General features: G+C 39.1%; 1 protein-coding gene across 1 annotated transcript in view; it reads right to left on the reverse strand.

The window, feature by feature from the left end:
* Positions 1–23,364, reverse strand: part of LOC109912529 (protein diaphanous homolog 1) — a 323,327-nt gene that overhangs the window by 45,357 nt on the left and 254,606 nt on the right. The window contains exons 23-24 of the mRNA XM_048603507.1: positions 18,941–19,105; positions 17,272–17,404 (exon numbers count right to left, since the gene is read on the reverse strand). Of these exons, the coding sequence (XP_048459464.1) occupies positions 17,272–17,404; positions 18,941–19,105 (298 nt within the window). The remainder of the gene's footprint in view (positions 1–17,271; positions 17,405–18,940; positions 19,106–23,364) is intronic.

Genomic DNA, 23,364 nt, shown 5'->3' on the forward strand with positions numbered 1-23,364 from the left:
AGGGTGGAATTGAACCCGGGTCCCCGGCACTGTGAGGCAGCAGTGCTGACCACTGAGCCGTCCCTAAAACAGCAAGAGCCTCCCCAGTGGGGATTTGAACCCTGGTCTCCAGGCGGCTAACACCCGCCAAATATTTTTGAAAAATTACAATTAGTGCAAACAATATCTCTGTAGCTGTTTCTTTTAGGATTGTTGGATGCAAGCTATCGGAACTGGGGGACTTATCTGCCTTGACGTTTTGCCCAGCTAAATAATGTTTGTATTTGACCATGGCTTTCCCTATAATTGTGGCATTCCTCCATTCACTACCCCTTTATGTTATAAGACTTTTGTGCGAATTTTCAGTTGTTATCCTCTTGGACAAATAGAACTTTTCTGAAGAAGGGTCCAGACCTGAAACGTCAGCTTTCCTGCTCCTCTGATGCTGTTTAGCCTGCTGTGTTCACTCTGCTTCACCAACTGCTTGTGGCACAAAATTCTAATGCTTGCCCAATTTCCATCAAGGTTTTTTTTAAAATCTGTCCTCCAGTTGGAAGGCCATAAGAACATAAAACAAAGGAACAGAAATAGGCCATTCAGCCCCTTCACCCTGCTCCATCATTCAACAGGATCATGGCTGATCTGATATTCCTCATGTCCACTTTCCCACTTTCTCCCCATAACCCTCAATTTCTCTAATGATCAAGGACTATTTATCTCAGCCTTTAATATACACAAGGACTCTGTCCCCACAGCTCTCTGTAGTAAAGAGACCCTCACAACTCTCTGAGAGACAAAATTCCTCATCTGAGTCTTAAATTGGCACCCCTTTATTCTGAGGCTATGCCTTCTGATCCTAGGTGCTTCCATGAGGGAAAATATCCTCTCAATATTTGTCCTGTCAAGCCCATAAAGAACCTACATGTTTCAATGATATCAATCACCTCTCATTCTTCTAAATTCCAATGAGTAGAGTCCCAAATGGTTTAATCATTGCACATAAGACAATCCCTCCAAACTGGGATCATTTTTGTGAAACTTTTCTGAATGACCTCAATTTTGTGATGGTCTTATATAGATGGCCCCCTGCTATGATCTTACTGACAAATGGAAGTTACCTCTCATTGTTTATCTTGACATGGTATTTCACGATCTTGCAGACATCCATCAGGTCTTATCCCTTTTCAACCCAAATATAAAAATTCCACTTCTCAAGACTCTTTCTACAACTGTAACTCCAAACTAGTGGTAACAATCCAATAATCTACACGGCAAGTTTGCCATTCTTTGTATATCTTTTCTGCAATGGCCTGTGCACGAGATCCCAGCTCTGGCCCAAATAAGGTCTTTTATAAATTCAATATTACCTTCTTGGTTTTGCATTCAACCTTTGTGTACAGAACAGAGGATTTATCATGCTTTGTGAGGGCCATAAATTTTTCTCTACCTTGTGTTTGGTATAAGGTGTATTTGCCTTCCTTGTTCCTACTGTCAAAATGTATGTTTTCAAACATTTCTAAGTTGAACTGAATCATTTTCTATTGATAGCCTATTTATGACCTCTTGCATAGTCTTAGCCACGACTTGCCATGACATATATTTCAAAGTCACCAGGAAATGTAAATACTGATCAGTCCATTCCTTAGTTGCCATTTTGTGTGTTCAAAACAAATAGAAAGGCTCAATATGAGCCCTGTGAAAATTATTCACACGTTTCCAGCTGAAGAACTTTCTTTCACTATCACGCTTGAGGTTCCTTCTTTTTACTCCCAATGCACTCAATCTCTATGTTACTTCTTCACCTCTTTGGTAGCAACTTATCTAAACTTGTAGAAACAAAAAGAAAAGATGCATGCATTGTATTTATTTTGACTTTGTTCATGAGATACGGGAGTCACCAGGTACTCCAGCATTTATTGCCCATCCCTTGGTGCCCTTGATAAAGTAGTGGTAAGCTGCTTCCTTGAACTGCTGCAGGAATTTAGCTGAAGGTGCCTTCCCCAAAGCTTTTAGGGAATAAATTCCAGGATTTTGACAATGATACTGAAAGAATGCCAATAAAACTTCAAGTCAGTGCCACCGGCAAAATAGGCAGTGTACAGGCTCCTGGGCCCGTCTGCTCCCTACCAGCCTTATCCTTTTTGTCTTCCATTTTTTTCTCCATCTTCTTCCTGTCGGTGGCTGCAGCAAAGTTGACATCGCACAGGAGAGTGGATTGAGTGGGACTCTTGGGGAGGCAGTGGCAGCCTAGCCTGGCAGGGGAGCCAGGGAGTCCTGGTTGTGTTAGGCCCACAGTGGGACTCCAGGCGTTGGCTGCATTAGAACCAGGGACTCCTGGTTATCGACGATGAGGCAGCAGAGCAGGGGGCTCCTGGTTACAGGGCGAGTGTGGGTCCAGCATAGGACACAGCATCAGTAGCCTTTTGGTGAGGTGAGCCAGCAACGAAGAGATGATGCCTGAAGAGTGGTGACTCCAACATTAATGGGTCTGGTGCAGGCAGCAGTGAGGTGATGGAGGGGCGGCCACGGAGCAGATGTTGTCGGTGAGCCAGCTCAGGACTCATTGTGGAGTCGGCAGAATAGAGATGGACTCTCTTTCAGCTATATCCTTTTATTCTTAAGCTATTCAAAATGGCTTTGGATTTTTTCAACAAATCATCACCAAGTCAGGATGGTGAGTGGTTGGAGAGGAATGTGCAGGTGGTAGTGTTCCCATTCATCTGTTGCCTTTGTCCTTCCAGATGATAGTGGTTGTGGGTTTGGAAGTTGCTGTCAAAGGAGTTTTGGTGAATTTCTCCAGTGCATTTTGAAGATGGTACATCATGTGCGTCAAGGAAGTGAATGTTTGTAAATATAGTTCCAATCAAGTGGGCTCCTTTGTACCAGACGGTGTTAACCTTCTGTTGTTGGAACTGCATTCATCCAGGCAAGTGGAAAGTATTCCATCACACTCCTAACTTGTGCACTATTGATGGTGAACTGGCTTGGGTGAAGTTGTGAGGTGAGTTAGTCGCTGCAGTAACTGACCTGCTCTCGTAGCTAGTGTTTATATGGGAAGTGGGGGTCAGTTAGCTGAATGCCTAGTATGTGATGCAAAGTGACACCAACAGTGTGGTTGAATTCCCACACCAGCTGAGGTTACCATAAAGGTCCCACCTTTTCAATATCACCCTTCACCTGAGTCATGGTGACCCTCAAGTTAAAATCACCACCAGTCATCTCCCTCTATCGAGAGAACAGTCCTATGGTCCCCTGGGCTGATGGCAACTTTATCTTTAGCTCTATGGCTAGTCCAGTTCAGTTTAGTTTCTGTCAAAGGTAACTCCCAGGATGTTGATATGAGGGATTCAATGATGGTAATATCATTGATTGTTAAGAGGGGATGATTAGATTCTCTCTTGTAGAGATGGTCATTGCCTGGCATGAGCATGGCACTCATGTTACTTGTTATTTGTCAGACACACCTGGGTCTTCTTACATTTGGACATGGACTAATCAAGTCTCTTAGGATTCACAAATGGTGCTGAACATTGTAACATCCCAATTTCTGACTTTACGATGGAAGAAGGTAATTGGTGAAACAGTTGAAGATAGAAAGGCCTAAGACATTTAGCTGAAACAGCTTTGCAGAAATGACCTTGCAGCTGATATGACTGACCTCCAACAATCACAAACATCTTCCTTTATGGCAGGTAAGACTCCAACCAGCAGGGAGTTCTCCCCCGATTCCCACTGACTATAGTTTTACCAGGATTTCTTTATGTTACACTCAGTCAAATGCAGCCTTGGTGTCAAGGGCAGACACTTTCACCTCATCTTTCTTCCTCTATTCTCTATTATATATTCAAAGAACATTAGATATTTAATCAAGGCTATTTGCCATTTAGAAAAGAAAACACTGTGGATGCTGAAAATCTGAAATAACTTCAAAAAAAGCTAGCAACACTTAGCAGTTCTGGCATTTGTGAAGAAAACAGACTTAACATTTGAGGTCAGTGATCTTCTGTCAGAGCTCTAACTAGATTAACTCGGCTTCTTTCCCTGTAGATAATACCAGACCTACTGAGTATTATTAACATTTTCTGTTTTTATTTTTTCCTATTGGAAGTGTATTTTGGTTGGTTACCCAAGGGTTTGGTAAATTTTTCCTAGGTTACAGATGATGAGTCATTTACCAGTCTTTCAATTGCTTTCTGGCCTCTGTTTTCTCTACCTCCCTTTTTCCTAGCGGGATGTTGCATTTGCTTTTTTTTCAGTCTCTGGCATTATTCATCCTTCTGTGGAACTTTGTAAAAATTATAGTCAATACTTTTGCTATTTCTTTTTAACCTCAAAATCCAGTGAAACCATTAGGTATGATTGCTAATTTTTTAAACAGTATCCTAATGTATAACATACATTTTTGCAACTGGTATCTACAAATGCCACAATATTCATTTGAGATTAAGAAATTCATAACCATTATAGATTTGCTCAAAATAACACTCATGATAACTCCTACAGGGTGAATTTCAGACTATACGTAAAACTGTAAATACGTAAAAATAAATGACCTTCTGTGTGTCTGAGAAAATAGACACAGGTGCTGTTTTAAGAATGGTCTTGTGGCTCTTAAGTTGACAGCCATAAAGAACAGCTCACATTCCGAGTGCTTGGATTCTGCAAGTCTTCTAAGAGATGCAAGCTTGAATTGAAATTGAATTAGTCTTCATTGTCACGTGCACTTGAATAATACGTAATGTCGCCACTTTGGCACCAACTTAGGTACAGAATACTTAAGTATGTGTTACAGACTTGAAAGAATCATAAGTAAAAGTTCAGCATAAGAATAAAAATGTCTTCTTTTCAAAAAGTACTCGAATTTTAATCTTGTCACCAAGTCCATGCCAGCACCGAGCCTTTGGACTGCCTTGGCCAAGTCTCTAGACGACACTGGGCTTCAAACCTCGAGGCCTCGCTCCCAGTCCCCAAGGGCCTCACCTCCGCTCCGGGACTTGCTAGTGACAACCTTTGTTCTCCATTCACCTCTGGGTAAGTTTAAGTTAAAAGCATGAAAAAAAAAGAAGAAAAAGAAAAAGAAAAAGAATGGGCAGAGCGGAGGAGCTACGGCCAGAGTGTCTTACGCTGCCACCATCTTGGACCATTGGTTTGTTGCAAAATGTTTGATCTACTTATTTTTTCAGTACTTGACAAAAACTACTAGTTGTGATGATAAATCATTGTGTTTGTAAAAAACATTTTCACTGTCATTCTCCCTTCCTTGTGATCATTTAGTATTTCATTAATCGATATCACATCAACACCTTTACAGATACACTGTGAGGCAATAATACCCCAGCACTGGTCAAACAATGGATGTGCTGCATTGTGGGACAGTGATAAATCACCTCAGTGATTGAAAGACAAACCACACAAGTCTTTGATGCTTCCAAAGCTATAAGGGGGACATGGATACGAATATAAGATTGGTAAATACAAGAGTTATGTACTATTCAATAGGTATCTCCTTTCAGTTATGAAATCAAGAGATGGAAAGCATAATTGAATAATAGGGTTAAAAAGGAGTCCTATTCTGTAATGGAAAAATAAAATCTACATTCGCATTGTGCCTGGTCACACTTGTCAGAATAGGCTAAGACATCTCAAGTAATTAACTATTTAAAGAGCAGGGATCTATGTCATGTTGTATGTTGCAGGATTCTACAAACTACAATTGGACAAATACTCCAATAATGTCTCATGGTTGAAGGAACAATATGTCTCAAGATAAGGATCCAACTCTCTGTTCTCTTCAAAGAATGATTCAAGACCACTGTTACTGGCCTGAACATTAGGAAAGGAAGAATATGTTAGTGTTTCAGTTTAATGTCTCATTAGAAGAGTTTAGTATTAAGACAGGCTGCAATAAGAGCAGCATGGCAGAAGGCCTTCGGAGTCCTGACAGAGCACATTTCTAATCTAGGTCATTTCTGATGAGAAAACGTTAACAGAAAACTTAAAAATACACTCAGAAAACTTGAAATGATACAGAAAAGATTTACAAGCATGTTGCCGGGGTTAGAGGGTTTGAATTATAGGGAGAGGCTAAATAGGCTGGGGATATTTTTCCTGGAGTGCTGGAGGCTGAGGGGTGACCTTATAGAGGTTTATAAAATCATGAAGGGCATGGATAATGTGACTAGCCAAGGTCTTTCTCCCAGGGTAGGGGAGTCCAAAGCTGGAGGACACAGGTGAGAGGGGAAAGTTTTAAAAGGGACATAAGGGACAACTTCTTCCACACAGATGGTGGTGCATGTTTGGAATGAGCAGCCAGAGGAAGTGGTGGTGGCTGGTAAAATTACACTATTTAAAAGGCATCTGGATGGGTACACAAATAGGGAGGGTTTACAGGGTAATGGGCCAAATGCTGGCAAATGGGACTAGATTAATTTAGCGTATCTGGTCAGCATGGACAAGTTGGACTGAATGCTCTGTTTCCATTCTGTGCACCTCTATAACTCTATGAAGATAGGTAAATGGAGGCTCAAGTGCAGCATAAACAATACACAACAGGCCAGTTAGGCCAAATGACTAGTTTCTGTGCTGTAAATTCTTTGTAATGCATTTTTACTTCTGAAATGAAATGTAAAGCTTTGCATCCACTTGGTACAGAGGAATAAAAAGCATCAGCAAAATATATTCCAGTCCATCTGCCAATTCAGAACTCTCATTCTTCCACCATCTCTTCTTTCATATAATATCCAGCTGCCTCCAGAAATTGATTATGCTGTCCACTGCCAATATCAGTAAGGGCACTCAAACTCTCATGTTTACCAAGTTGTGGTATACATAGCCTTCTCACTAGGACTTAAGGTGGCACACATTACAGGAGGCAGAATAAAAAACCGAGTCTGCAGTACTGATGACAACAGTCGAAACAGGTCATGGTCAGACAACCTTGTCTTCCCAAATGAAGGAGAAAGCAATAATGCAAAGCTAACTGGGATGCAGTAATGCAAAGCTAATCCCCTCCTGGCTGGGCAACAGGAGACAGAGAGTTGTAGTGGAAGGGAGTTTCTCAAAATGGAGAACTGTGACCAGTGGTGTTCCACAGGGATCTGTGTTGGGACCACTGTTGTTTGTGGTATACATAAATGATCTGGAGGAAGGTATAGATGGTCTGATTAGCAAGTTTGCAGATGACACTAAGATTGGTGGAGTAGCAGATAGTGAAGGGGACTGTCAGAGAATGCAGAATATAGATAGATTGGAGAGTTGGGCAGAGAAATGGCAGATGGAGTTCAATCCAGGCAAATGCGAGGTGATGCACTGAGGTCTACAAAATCATAAGAGGCATAGACAGGGTGGATAGCAAGAAGCTTTTTCCCAGACTGGGGGACTCAATTACTAGGAGTCACGATTTCAAGATGAGAGGGGAAAAGTTTAAGGGAGATATGCGTGGAAAGTTCTTTACGCGGAGGGTGGTGGGTGCCTGGAACGCGTTGCCAGCGGAGGTGATAGAGGCGGGCACGATAGCATCACTTAAGATGTATCTAGACAGATACATGAATAGGCAGGGAGCAGAGGGATACAGATCCTTGGGAAATAGGTGACAGGTTTAGATAGAGGATCTGGATCGGCGCAGGCTTGGAGGGCCGAAGGACCTGTTCCTGTGCGTAATTTTCTTTGTTCTTTGAATCAGTGATTCCTTTTGTTGGGGCAAATAGAAAGCAAGAAGCATCGTATGGCTCTGCAGATTTACTCAATTGAATTGGAACTACAACCAATTTTGCTGCTTGTAATGTTTATTCAATGGAGACATTGCTCCAGTGTAGAAGAAAATAGAAAATTAATTAGTAAACAGAGACAGAAAGACCATAAGATATGTGTGCAGAATTAGGCTATTTGGCTCAGCAAGTCTGATCCACCGTTTGATCATGGTTCAACCCCATTCTCTTGCCTTCTCCCACAAACTTTGATCCCCCTATTTATCAAGAACCTATCTATCGCTGTCTTAAATACACTCAGTGACTTTGCTTCTACACCTTGTACAGCAATGAATCCCACAGATTCATTCCCCTCTGGCTGAAGAAATTCCTCCTCATCTCAATTCTAAAGGGTCATGCCTTCACACACTGGTCTCTCCTGGAAATATCGTTTCCATATCCAATCTATCTAGGCCTTTAAGTTTTCTGTAAGTTTCAATCTGATACCCCTCTTATCCTTATGAATTCCAGTGAGTACTGACTCAGAGTTCTCAATTGCTCCTCATATAACAAACCCTTTATTCATAGGATTATCCTTCTTTGGACTGCCGCCAAGGCCAGCACATCTTTCCTTAGACACGGGGCCAAAAACTGCTCACAATATTCCAAGTACAGCCTGACCAGAGCCTTATACAGCCTCAGCAGTATATATCTGCTCTTATAGTCTAGCCTTTTTGAAACGAATACTAACATTGCATTTGCTTTCCTAAATGCCAACTGGACTAATTTTACTTGATCAGAGAATACTGTTATAGAAGGCTGCTTAGGGACAACACTTTCATAAGGAAGGTACTTTAAATGATCTTGATGAAAACAAAGTGATAGTAAGTTACGGTTAATGTTAAATTGTGGTCATGTCCTGCACATTAATCCCATACTAATGGAATTTTGGACACTGCATTCAAAGGATATATGGCCAACATCCATGATATATAGCACATTATACAATATGAAGAAAATGGTACTATACTCAATCATCAATTATAGTAGACATTTAATTATCTGAATATTTACAGATTTCATTTAACACAGGGTCTTTCTTCTATTCTTGAAACAAGATACTTTTAGGGAATCTATCCTTCCCTTTCAAATGCTTTCTCAGCACATCTGTATTTCTTTTCTTAATTATCATTTTTTTAATTCTGTTTTGTTGTTGTGACAACTAAGCCCAGTGCAAAATCAGAAATTAGCGAGTGACTGCTGGAGCGGGACTTTGGGAGGTCAAAAAATGAAATGGTTCTAGAATTCCAACAATACTTTTTGATAACTTTCAGCATGAGATATGGTTAGATTCTCTATTCCCCAGCCCAAGGATGCTTACAATCATCCAAATGACTTCCTTTACCAGCAACTCCCCTTCCCAGCGAACATCAAATTTAGCGCAAAACAGCAATCTACCTTTGGAACATTTTAGTGTTTGTCACATCTAAGCCATAGCATTCAAGATCTCTACTCTCCAACAATTCTGCACTCCTCAGCGTCCCCAGTTTCAATCATTCTACCATCAGCTGCCTAGGCCCTACATTGAGCGTCCAATCCTAAATTGCTAACTCTCTTCCATCCTTTAGGCCAGTCCTTAAAACTTACTTCTTTGACTAAGCCTTTGGATATCTGCCCTCATATTGCCTTATATGGCTCGGCATCAAATGTTTAAGAACACTCCTGTGAAGCATATTGGGATATTTTATTAAGAATGTTCACAAGTAAAAGGAGCATTTGATATTGTCATTCCACACTTGGACATCAATTGACCTAAACTCTTCTCAATACATCAAAACATTTGATATAAGTATAAAAGTATAGGGTGGGATGATAGTGTTAATTTCATGTTTTGCCTCATTTAGGTAGATTACGATCAATGGAAAATATTATGAAAAGAATTCCAAGTGTAATGCCAAAAAGTTGATTCATTAGTAGAAAGCATGTTTCTTTACTTTGTTCAAACAGGAATCTGTGCAGACTCTTAAACTGGGTGAAAACATTAAACAAAAAGACAGGAGATTAAGGTTCTGTTCCTTTCATTACCCAAGACTGAAGCAGAGGGGGTCAAGATGAATCAATACCTGCTTCAGTAATCCATTTATATCCATAATAGAATTCAAATCTGACAAAAAAGAAGTCTGCCAAAAAATGAATCAATAACTTAAGGCAGACAAATCTCATATAAGCTTTGGTTGGTGTTTAATGGAATTTCTTGTATCTCATAGGAATGGAAGAGGCCTTTCCGCCCCTCAAGCATATTTTACAGGTCTTTGGGATCATAGCTGATGACAGTATTCTAACTCCATCCACCCACTGTGGGTCTGTGGATGGTATTTTATGAATAGAGAGGTTTCCTGTAATAAAGATGTTCCATTCAAGTCTGAAGAATTTAGAATGACCAGATATACAGTTGTTGGCATATATGCACAACTGGAGAGGCTGCTCCTCAACTGCAGGCAGATGATCAGGAAGATAAGAATTCGGTCTATACATAAACTATCACATGCAGAAGTCTATATGAACCGAACAATGGAAATGGGCTAACAACAATATCATGGCAATAAAGTGACAAGTGAACTGACACTTGCTGATGAAAGAACATCACTCAGGTGAACAGCCATTTTACAAACAATTCAATGAAGAATTTGCACTCAAACCATGGGGAATACATCTCTCCAATCACTGCAGTCCTGCAGACATTTAATGTTCTGTGAAATTCTGTCCCATATCTTTTCACGAACTTGGTTCACAAAAATGCCAGATTTGTAATTAATTGAGCAACTATCAACTGCTTTCTGTGCTCAGAACCTTATACCGTTTGTTAGATCTGCTTTACCAGGGGCTTTGTATAAATGTAGCATAACTTCCTTCCCATTCTGGTTTTGTTCTCGTTCTAAAAACTGATATTCCATTAGACCTGATTTGCTTTTTGTATCTGACTACTACAGTTTTTCTTTGCATCTTGAGCATTAAATCTCTTTGGATCTGCACTTCTCCTGGTTTTTTTATGCCATTTAAAAATACTTTTATTAAAAAAAGAATTCGTTGGATGTGGGTGTCCCTGGCTCAGCCAGCATTTATTGCCCATCCCTAGTTGCCCATGAGGTCGAGGTGTTGAGCTGCCATCTTGAAGCGCTGCAATCCATTTGGTGTAGGTAGACCCACAATGTCATTCGGGATGGAGTTGCAGAATTTTGGCACAGTGACACTGAAGGAATGGTGATATATTTCAAACTGAGAATGGTGGGCGTTTTGGAGGGGAATTTGCAGCTGGTGGCTTTCTCATGTATCTGCTGCCCTTGTCCTTCTAGATGGCTGATGTAATAGGTTTGTAAGACATTGTCTAAGAGGCCGTGGTGACTTTCTGCAGTGAATCTTGCAGATGGTACACATTGCTGCTACTCAGTATCAATGGAAGAAGTGAACGTTTCTGAATGTAGTACCAATCAAGCAGTTCTGGATGCTGTCAAGCTTCTCAAGTATTGTTGGAGCTAAACTCATTCAGGCAAGTGGAGAGTATTCCACTGTACTCCGGAGTGATGCCTTGTAGATGATGGGCAGCCTTTGCAAAAGCAACAATAGCTGTCTAGCTCATTACACCTTGGTGGTGTTCGATGGGAAAGGTTCTATCTGTTTGCAACCAAAATCACTGTCTTTCAGTCATGGATTTTTAAACTTCCATTTTACTGTATTTAGCCTTTTTTAAAAATGAGTGAGCGTAGCCTCCAATGCATCACACAATATATCCACCTCAGCTCAACAATCAACCTTGAACAGAACTTAATTTTATCTAATAAGGCATCAATGTGTAGATTTAGAGTTTGTTTTGTTTTCCCACAAGGAGTTACCCGGGGGCAATTAAAAGGGGATTAGATGATAATTTTAATAGAAACATGTGGGGCTTTACAGAAAAGGCAGGGAAACAGCATTAAATCAAAATGTTCATTCAAAGAGTTAGTACAGACTCAATGGGTTGAATGGCCTGCCCTTCTGCACTGTACCAATTCTGAGATCCTTAAGGGGTTAATATTTTTGTGGAACAGAAAAAATTGTTATCCTTCTACTTTATGGAGAATTAAAATAGAGCATTGCTTGCTAAGACTGAAGTCTTAGAATGCCTGCAGGGATAATTAGCGCTCTGAATGTGCAGACTGTACAGATGCTGCTTCCCAGAAAGCCTATGGCTTTGGCTGTCATTCGGCGTGACAGCTGTGCAATTGAAATTATTTCTCTGCAGAAGAAAATGAGTCTTGCAACTGATTTACAAAACTAAGAAAAAACTCATTATTGCAAAATAATACAGAAAGAAAATTTGGGAAAAACTCCTTACACATTAAAAGGATAAAACCACTTTTTGTATGAGAAAATACTGGCACAGTTAGGTAGAGAAGTACTTGGTCATCTTCCGCATTGTACAAAAGTTATTTTCTTAAACAAAATGGATAGCCTTTGGACATAAAGACCTGTTGGCTCCAGATGGTAGATCATCTTTCAATAATATCTGTACCTTGGGCCAAAGAGCAACATTAAGTTCTACTGATGTGGAATTATCTTTACATGTTAAAATCTTTTATTAGTTAGAACATGTTAATTTTGAGAATTCTTGAATTACATTGCATATATTGAAAGTTTGAAAAGTTGTATTCTGCTTTCAAGTAAATTTTGCATTGCTTTTCAACACTGAATCACACAGAGGAGGATGGTACTGGATTTGGAATGTATGTGACTGCTGTCCCACGGGGTCTTTTTTAAATGGTTCCAGCCAGAGGAAATCTGTGAAGTGAAACTGGTCAGATGCCGTAGGTATACTATTCATTGCTAAGTTTGTAACTGCTATGTTTCAGGAAATACTTGTCAGATCATGGCAATATCCAATTATCAAATGGCTCAAGGCAAAGGACCACTACCACCTTCTCAGAGCACCAATGAATGAGTAATAAGTTCCTGTTAGCTTTGAAGTAGAACTAGTTTGAGCTCATTTTTGGTCAATTGATTGCAACCAAGGGAACAATTGGTTCTGGTATGAACAGATGAACAGAAACATTTTACTACGTTAAGGAGATGGGATCATAGATATAGTTGGAGTTTGAACCTATTGTCAATTATTTGCAATGACAGTGGGGAAATGGGGTAGTGTAATGGGTAAGGCAACAAGTACTGACATTGCCAAAGACACTCTCATCCAATGAAGGAGTAGGATAAAACACACAGAAAAGGATTTGAAGGATATCTTGATAGAGCTACAAAGGGGAGTGCATGGGGCACTACCCCTAGAATGGACCTTATGGACTGAATCGCCTGTGTCTGTGCAGTAAAAAAAAACCATTTAATTTCTTAAAAACTGGGAAACAGTATTTGGGAGGTGAAAAGTTAAATTTCTTGCTGATGTTACCTGCGATAGAGTTTAAGTTTTTTGAGCAGCAACAAGCTGTCCATTTATTGACTAAAATCCTGAGCTGTGAAACAATTTCACAGCTGAAACTGTCTGTACATTTACATTACATCTCATGGAACAATTTATATGAATTATGAGATAAAACATCCCATGGACCAGGTAGATCAGTCAACATGAGAAAGGCTGTTTCTGTTATACATTTATTAAAAATCCTCAGCTCATTCAAATTTAAAAGTAATGGACAAAAAGAAAACAAAGGATGTGGCTGTTCTCACTGAGTGAACTGTAATTGGAATATTGTCCTTAAGGAGTCAAATACAAGCCTCGCAGAATATTCCAAAATGAATAGTATAGGGACATTTTAAACTGCACAGGAATTTCAAAAAAATCTAAGCATTAATTCTGTTATTCAGAAGTAATGATTAAAAAAAAACAATTTGCTCCTATTTTACTTGCAACAGCTATTCAGTAACATATAAACCACTCCTCTCCTCCCTCCTCCCATTATCTTTTCACTGTTGTATCCCTCTGAAAACCATGGCAGAGTCCATGGAGCCGCTTGGGAAGGGAGATGGGGGCTGGGGGACATTTTTTGCACCTTTGTAAAATGCTAACCTCAATATTCTTACACAGTTGCACGTCCAGGATGCATTTCAAACCCTGCATTAGATTCCGTTTTAAATATTCCTGACTTATACTGTTTTACCTGCATGAAATCATTTCAGTGAGAAAACGGTTTTCTCCAGGTTCATCATTACTGAGTGGCAGTACTGCATGTTAAAAATCTATTTCAATTGTCAATATGTACGACTTACTAGGGTTGGGCGTAATGCACCAAACCCGCATCTGCAATGTTAAAACTTGTTGTGTCGTGTGCAGTTTAACAAAAATCACATCTGAATAACATAATGCAACAGCATGTTATAACACAATGAAATATCTTAGACGGGAGTGGCAGGAGGATGGATTAAAAGCCATGTTTGCAGGGGTCGGAGGGAGTATTAAGGGTGGGAAGAGAAGTTTGTTAATAGAAGCAGGCCATCTTCTGGTGAAAAAAAACTGGCGTAGGAAATATTGAAGACCAAGGAACACCTACTTCATCTATGAAAAGCTTACGGTGTGTGATAGGAAACAACAGAATTAAGAAAAGGACAGATAACCACACATTTCGCAGACCGGGAGCCAAAAAGATAAATCTGTTGATCTACAAATCTAAACCATGTTCCGCAGAGAATTTGTTTGCTATTATCTTACTCCGAGGATCACCTCTCCCGCTGCTGCATTGAGTTAAAGAAAATCTCCCTCAGCATTACCAGGGTTCAATTGTACACACTGGTGCTGCCACCCTGAGGAACAAACTGATAAACTACAAAGTATTTATTTGACAAGTATAAGAAGCATTACTTTGGATTGCTAAATTATATTCCCAAAATAAAGCTAAAGATGATTTTAGAAAATTGCTGGATTCGCTGTTTTGCGCCTTTAGAGCCCAGCTTTATAAAATTATTTAAAAAAGGTTGTGGTTTTACATCAGTCCAGATAATCAAAAATCTAGCAAACACGATATTCTTTATTTCTAAGTAACTGTTTTGGGAATGTAGCTTTTTTTTTCAGAAGCAAAACATCTTTTTTTGAGAGAAAAAGGTTTTTCACTGCACCTATTTATTTAATTTTGGAGGAATGATCTGTGCAGCCTTGTCAGCAATAAGAAACTGCCGCAGTCTCTTTGTCTTTCCCTGACCTCAGCTCTTACTCCACCCTCTCTGCCGAGGCTTTTTTTTTGCTGACATGGGCTGGATTTACACTTCCTCGACAGCTTTAACTGCAACCTGCGTCAGATATTTAGCACTCAGCAGCACAATCTGTGCAATGGTGATAATCACAGCATGCTTAATCTCACTGCTTTCCTGTGTCAGCTTCACAGTCGAATGAAAAAGAAACTGCCAAATTAAACACAGTGTGAGACACCAAGTGCACCCATCCTCCCTCTGCTTTAAATCTGCATCCCAAACAGAACGTGCTAAATGCAGCAAATGGACAAAGGAATACGGCTAAAGGCAATGTCCTTGACAGGATAATTTTTGTTAGGATGCCTCTTGCATTGGTTCTCCACACATGCAGATTAAGGAATTTGTTCTGTCGAGCTGGGGAAGGGCAGGGGGAATGAGAATTTTATTTCTGCTTTGATCTGCAGCTGGTACCAATGAACACTCCCAGCTCAAGGAGGATGTTAATCAGTATTGTACAGCAGCCCTCCTTTTTTAAAAACACACTGTAAACACAGCGCCACCTGGTGTTACAAATCATCACTTCCATTTCCTACAGACAACAATCTTTATTAATTCAAGTAGCAAATTGATCCAAAATAATTTCTTTCTAAACACACCTGTTTATTGATACTGAAACAACATCTATGATAACGACTTTCAATAGCATTACAGCCTTATTCCTCTAGGTACTGACATCAAGACCACACAAGTCCATGTTACTTGAGTTTCCATGTTCATTTGCACACCTGCGTTTGGTTTTCATTTTTGGACCCAAATCTGTCATTTCTATTACCCACTTCTCATTTTTTTTCCCTTCTCAGACCTCAATCTTCTCTTCACACCTCCTTTCATTACTTTCCTCACTGGTGTGTAATCCTTAATAACTGTCAAATAATAGAATGAAGAAAACAATACCTTGTGCATAAAGATTTGCAATAAAAGTTGAAAGTACATTACTGGTTTTCCAAATCTAACCCTACAGTTAAGTAGATTTCACATTTCTGAATAGCCCTTAGTCTACAAGATACCTAAGGAGGAAGGTCTGGACAGGCACTGTGGAGGGATGGGAACAGAAATGCAGTGATCACATTACTGACCTAATAAGCTATTGAATTTGTTTAATTTCAACAAAGATAATTTAAGAACTTGAATTCAGCCAAAACAAATTGTTGAAATAAAATGCTGGTATGAGTAACCTGCCAAACACAAGCCACCCTACTTCCATCAGTGTCACATTAATTATCCACCTCTGCCTCAGCTCAATTGCTAAAACACTCACTCATACCTGTGCTGCTTCTAGATTTTGTCAAAAACTAGGAAGTAAATGTTGGTTAGATATAATCCATATATACTTTTCTCATCGGTTTTATTTGCATATCCCAAAACTCCAATTCTGATGACTTATTCTCCATGTTTTTAATTAATTAACATGTCCAGAAATGGTATGACACATCTTTGGAGTACATGCTATCTAGGTCTTCGGACCTGAGGTAGGGACACTACCTTTGTGCCACAAGAGCCTTAAATGTGGCCTTGCCGTCCATATACCCAGTCAAATTTGAATATATGAAATAATTGAGTAAGAATTTTACTGGGTATATAGAGAACAAAACCCCAGTTAGAGCTCGTGTGGTACATTGGTAGTGTTCTTACTTCAGGTAGATGACCTAGGTTCAAGTCCCACCTGCTCCACAGATGTGTCACATGTTGTTCCCCAGTCAATTTCTCATCCAATTATGCTCAACTAACATATAACCTTCAGCTGTTCCCTTGTTCCATTTGGCCTCAGGCATCCCTACCAGACTCTACTTGATAATAATAGGCTGGGCTAGTTGCACACGCTCTTAACAGCCCTCCTCATTCTATATTCTATAAACTTCAACTGATCCAAAATTTTGCTGCCTTTGTCTAATGTGTAAGAAATCCCATACACCAATTATACTTGCTCACTGACCCATATACTGTTGAATCTGAAAATCCTTATATTTTAATATTCTCACACTCTTTCTTCAAATCTCTCTGTGGTCTAATTTTTCCCATCTCCAATTTCCTTCAGTCCTACACCCTTCAGATCACCATGTTGCTCCAATTCTGGTGTCATGAATCCCTAGTTTTAATTGCTCTACCATTGATGATACCTTCACTTGCCCGGGCCTTAGCACTGGAAGTCTTTCCATAAATCTTTCCGTTTCTTTCTCTTCTTTACGATGCTGCTTAACAATTCTCTCTAATATCTCATGTGACATGCTGTTTGATAATACCCTGAACATTTTACACATTAAAAAGTGCTATACAAGTGGAAGCCTTTGTAACGTCAATTTCATGGCAACAAACTGTATAGAAGTAAAATTTGATTGTAACAAAAATCTAGAAGGAAGGAAAAACATGCAAAATTTCTTACCCGCATTCATGTCAAATGCTGCATTCTTCTTTTGTTTTTCTAGTCGCTCCTTTTCTGCCTTCTCTTTGGCTAGTTTGGCTCTTTTGATTTTCTCTTCAGCTTCTTTCCGTTTCTTGTTCTCCATTACCGATTGCTGAGGGAGATAAAAGATTACTTAAGGAAAGAAGGAATTGCATCTTATCATACCTTTCTCGGTCTCAGGGCATTTCACAACGCTTTATAACAAATTAAATACTTTCAAGATGCAGTCACATTGTAATGGGGATCAGCACAGTTGGCTGGATGGCTTGTTTGCAATGCAGAAGGATACCAAACGCATGGTTTAATTCCTGTAATGGCTGAGGTCCCCATGAAGGCCCTGTCCTGCATATGAGGCGTGAAGGTTAAACTTATTGCCAGTCATCGCTCTCTAATGACAGAACAACCTATGGTCTGCTGGGACTATGGCAACCTTCAAATCACTTCACTTCAGCATTGTAATATAGGAAGTGCTGCAGACACCTTGTATAAAGCAAGGTCTTGTAAATAGTAATATGAATGACCAGATAAACAGTTTTAGTAATATAAGTCAGGTGGAAAAATATTGTATAGGGCCACAAAATCTGTTGCATCCACCCAAGAAGGTAGATATAGCCTGAGATGATTGAAAGACTGCACCTCCGGCAGTACAGCACACCTTCAGTATGGCGCTTTAGTGACAGCTAGATGTGCTCAAATCTGAGTGGTACTTGAACTTACAACATCCTAATTCAAAGACAGCAGAGCTAACACTGTGACCACGTCAAATGGAGCTCATAAACTATGTTGAAATTTCAGTAAATATAAGATTATTATTATTAAAACTTTTGAGAGGTCAAGGACTCAATAGTGTATTACAGCTTCAGGGTTTACTGCACTTTATATTTTATAGATTTAAAATCTTAAGTGCACCCCTGAATGAATAAGTGCACAAACATATTGCATGCCACGCAGCAGAGGATCCTCAGTTTTATTCTTCGTTTGTAGTAAATTAGCTGATCTCAGCCAGGTGACAGCTGGCATGTTTCAGTCCTTCTGAGGAAATTAGAGGTCCCATTCCACATCACGATCCAGTACTACGTAGTACTGAAAGAGTATCTGAAGCACCACCCTGAAAGATCTCTGCATTTCAATAGACCTAATGATAAGAAAAAACTAACTAGGCAAGGGACTATCTAGTCTATCACGTATAACACTGCACCAAGAAAGGGGAAGAAGGTGAATGAGTAAAATGAAAGTCCAAGCTAATGCTTGGGGGAGACAATTTCAAATCCTACCAAGGCAGGAGACAGAATTCTAATTCAATTAACTATTCTGGAATTTAATTAAGTTGAAGATGATTAGTAATGGTGACCACAAAACCATCAGAGACCCATGTGGTTCAAAAATAGGGAAGGGAATTTGCTATCATTCCCTGGTCAAGTCTACATGTGAGTTCAGATCATTTAATGTTAACTTAAATTGGTTATTTGGTGCTAAGATGGGTAAGATGAAGTGTCTGTTGCCTCTATGCAGAACTCTCCTGATGGAAAGTGCCCAGGTTAAAGATGACAATCAGCAGCTAGGGAGCAGATTGTAAAAATGACACCAAATCTCATAAGTGCCCACATCACTATTACATTGCTTCATATATAATTAATTAAGCACTTACCAAAAACATAGTCTTGAAGTTACTAAGATCACCAAAAATCTCCTCAACAGATGTTTTTTTGGTGTCAAAGACAAAGTATTGTCCAAGGTCTGCAAAATCCTCCTCCATGGTTTTATGCATTTCTGATAGTTTTTCAAACTGCTCCCTTGCAACCTGTACAAAACTGTGTCAAAGCTTTAATTAAGGAAACGCTATGTTGATACTTAAACATGGTACATATATGACTCACAATATCATAACTTTTCAATAGCACAGATTAGCACTTTTGTTTTCACTGATGCAGCAACTATAACTGAAGTTCTTTTATTCAATTAGCACTAATGATTGTGATCTAAAACTGACACATATGTTAAGCAAAGTAGTTTAAAAGAAGTACTGTAAATCTTCTGCAGTGTTTCTGATGAAAACAGGATTTACTTTTCAGATAGATAACATTTCATTTTCTTTTTAAGTACTGGTGAATTTTTTTTTGTTTTTATTGCAGATTTCTAGCATCAGCAATATTTTGCTTTTGCTGCAGCAAGCATGCTAATCTCAAAAAAATTACATCAAAAAATGAACAAGCCTTGACCAACTTCAACAATTATTTTGTAATTTTCTGCTAGACTCTACTGCAGCATTAGACTTGCATGCTTGCCCAGGCATCTAACTCTGAAGGACATCTTAAATCGTACTTATGGTTACATTTCAAAAAATTTATACTCTAATTGAGGAAATTAAAACCATTAGTTATCTCTGATAAAATAGTCATATTACATAAAGAAAATAAATCTGCAAGTTTGATATAGTAATTATCACTACAACTACAATACATGTAATTCAGCATCTTGAACAGATTTTGAAGTTTATCTATGATAAGTGCATAACTCATTGAAAGAGCTAGCATATTAAAAAAAATCCATATTCAATGCACCACTCTCCATTTTTGAGCCAGTACAGCATCTTAAAAAAACAGAAATTTAGTAGAAGCAGCCATGACAGATCTCAGGGATGATAGTCCTAACAAACTAGTGAATACTTTGAGGATACAAGATATAGAAAACTCAGGAAACAAAGATGGTGTGGAGTGCATGAACTTCCAGAAAGCCTTCATCAGTCTAACACACAGGAGACCACTGGGAAAGAAAAAAACTAATAAGCATGGTAATACATGAAAGGGAGCTAAGTTTGGTTAAAACTAATTAGAAGAAAAGAAACAGAGTACATGTGTTAAGAGCAATTGCTCAGTGATTGCTAATGGGTAGTTCTATCCCACAGGGCTCTGTTCTGGGACTGCTTCTGTTCACATCCATGATTAGTAATGGTTGGAAAAAAGTCTCATTTTTCTCTTGCTATTTCTATGTAATATGTGAAGTGACATTTTTCACATATTATTTCAAGCATATTAAGGAGCATAATATATGCACCTTTAGATTCAAATATGCGTGGGCCTTTGCAGGTGCACAGAATTCTATTTGTGTTTAAAGTCTCATGTACAGCAAAAATGTAAGGTATGAGCAAGCAGTCAGTTTCTACACATATAGTAACACACAATTTTATCTCTTCAAATGAGCCCCAATCTTACAAATGTCACAATTACTAGTGTCTGAGTAAGCCATTAATTAAATAAAAACAAAACATGCTGTAGAAACTCAGCAGGTCTCACAGCATCTGTGGAGAGAGAAACAGTGTTAACACTTAAATCCAATGACTCTTCTTCGGAACTCAATTCCCAATGAAGTGAACAATTGTGGCTAAGAGATCGGAGAGTGGGTCCAAGTGGAGGGGATATTAGAGGTGGGTGAAAGGATCCGAGAATATTTCAATCATCAGAGACCCTATCCACTTACAAACTTATGTTAGATTGAAGGTCTTGGATGCAGCAGCTGAGAATGATGGAGCAATGGTCTTTGCTGAGTATTCTGCAGCAATGTCCTAGGGGGAAAACGATTGGCCCTCAATAACCACAGTCATCTTCCTCAGCAACAACCATTATCCAAACCAGTGGAGCATTTTCCCTGATTCCATCAACTCTAATTTTGTTAAGATGCCTTGATGCAACTATCAGTCAAATATTGTCTTGATGTCAAAGGTCATCATTTTTACTTGCCCTCTGGAATTCAGCTCATTTGGCGATATTTAGGCCAAGATCTGGTGTAGAGTGGCAGAACACTTACTGTCACTTCAATACAACATTGGCCTGCTCAGTCACTATTGCCTGGAATTCTGCAATAATATCCTTGACCTCTGTCTTTCCTGATCTTCCTTCACTTTTAAAAGCTTTCACTAAAATATAAATTCTTCAACTAGATCACAGCTGGCAAGGATCCTTCTTTAGAATTGCCAAGTGATCAATCTTTGAAACATTAAAGCTACCTTTCTCTTTCACAGGAACTGATGGAGACAAGACTGAGAAAAAGACATTGGCAAAACTTAATGATTTAGTTAACAAGGTGTAGAGCTGGATGAACACAGCAGGCCAAGCAGCATCAGAGGAGCAGGAAAGCTGATGTTTCGGGTCTGGGCCCTTCTTCAGCTTGACCCCTTGTTATCTCAGATTCTCCAGCATCGGCAGTTCCTACTATCTCTTAATGATTTAGTTGCTATTTCATTTTGATTGTTTTGAAACACTACTGCAATTATCTGATAATTCAAGTGAATCAACCAAAACCCAAGAGTAAATGAGCTTTTGTTCAAACTGCCTCATCACTACTTATTCTGCTCTAAGCCTTTTATAAACCAATGATCAGTTTAACATCAAATTACTTCATCATCAAATCATTTTTTTAAAAAACTGAAAGAAATCTTCTTAAAAATACTCAATTTAACTGATCTTTGAAAAATTCCACAGCATCATTTCAACCATAGATAAAGGATTTCAGAGTGCTTTGGTCTAAAATTTGCATCATTTTGAATGTTAGACTTTACCCTTCTGGCAATTTTAATGTTGTGACCTCAATTAATTCTAAACAACGTTCTTCAGCGTGGAACTGAAAATAATATACAACCCACAAGGTTGTTACTAGTACTGTCTCAGGTTTAACTTGGATCCTCTTCCTCATTTTATTATTTTCTCTCACTAAATCTTTAATAACTAAACTAATGGATCAGTAAGTTTAAAATCCTTTGTAATTAAAGCCAGAGAAAGAGAAATGTATTGCTTACCAAGTGTTACATTGATGACAAGAAACAGCTGGTGTGTCTCAGCATGAATGCAAGTACAATTTCATACAAAGGTTGGCCTCAAATATCGTAATTTCAAAGTACATTTTGCAACAAATATGAGATTTAACAAAGCATCAAAGTTTTGACTATCATAGAACCGGTAATGCGAATTTTAACCACAATTCAGTTTGCAATATTGCTTTATAATATATGATTCACATGGACAAAAGGAATACAGAGATTGTCTCTCCATCCTCCTGCATATGCCAATGAATTGCATGAGTTAAAACAATCATGCTAAAGTCAACCAATAATGAAAACACGAATGCAGGCAACTTAATCTGTAAACCAATTTTCTGTTAGGATCAGTTTTACTTATGTCTGCTCACATCTGTGCTTTTAAGGCTGCACAACATCTTTGCAATCTATGTGCAAAACCATTAAGAAAGTCAAATAGGGAAAGCAGAAAATAATGTATCAGTACAAAAAGAAGGATGATGGAATGAAGGATTAACAAAGTAGACCTTAAATCACTGCCCCCTGTGTGAATTCTGAATTGGTCCTTTAGAATGAGCACAAACCCAATTCCAATACTTCTGGCAGTTGCCTGATTGCTTCTAATGAGTTGGATGAGTCTTTAGCACAGTAATCAAAATGTTTTCAGATGCAGATTTGCAATGGCCCATGTCTAGGGAAGATGCTGTTCAACGTGCTGCTTAGGAAGCTCCTCACAACAGGTTATTTTGACAATGCTATTTGCCTATATAACCATTTTCTAGATTATCTTCCTTTGTAACTGTTGATATTTTGTCTTGGTTTTCAGATTTTACCATATAGAAGTTTCTCTTTGTACTACTGAAAATAAATTACTCATTGTCATAGAGTTGTACAGCATGGAAACAGACCATTCAGTCCAACTCGTCCATGTTGACCAGATATTCTAAAACAATCTAGTCCCATTTGCCAGCATTTGGCCCACCCTTCCTATTCATGTACTCATCTCGATGTCTTTTACATGTTGTAATTGTACCCACCTCCACCACTTCCTCTGGCAGCCCATTCCATTCACACACCGCCCTCTGGGTGAAAAGGTTGCCCCTTAGGTCCCTTTTAAATCTTACCCCTCTCACCTTAAACCTATGCCCTCTAGTTTTGGACTCCCCTACCCTGGGGAAAAGACCTTGGCTATTCACCCTATCCATGCCCCTCACGATTTTATATACCTCTATAAAGGTCACCCCTCAGCTTCTGATGTTCCAGGTGATATGGCCCCAGCCTAT

Source organism: Rhincodon typus, chromosome 12 (assembly GCF_021869965.1).
Source record: "Rhincodon typus isolate 14 chromosome 12, sRhiTyp1.1, whole genome shotgun sequence".
In the NCBI taxonomy this organism is placed as follows: Eukaryota; Metazoa; Chordata; class Chondrichthyes; order Orectolobiformes; family Rhincodontidae; genus Rhincodon; species Rhincodon typus.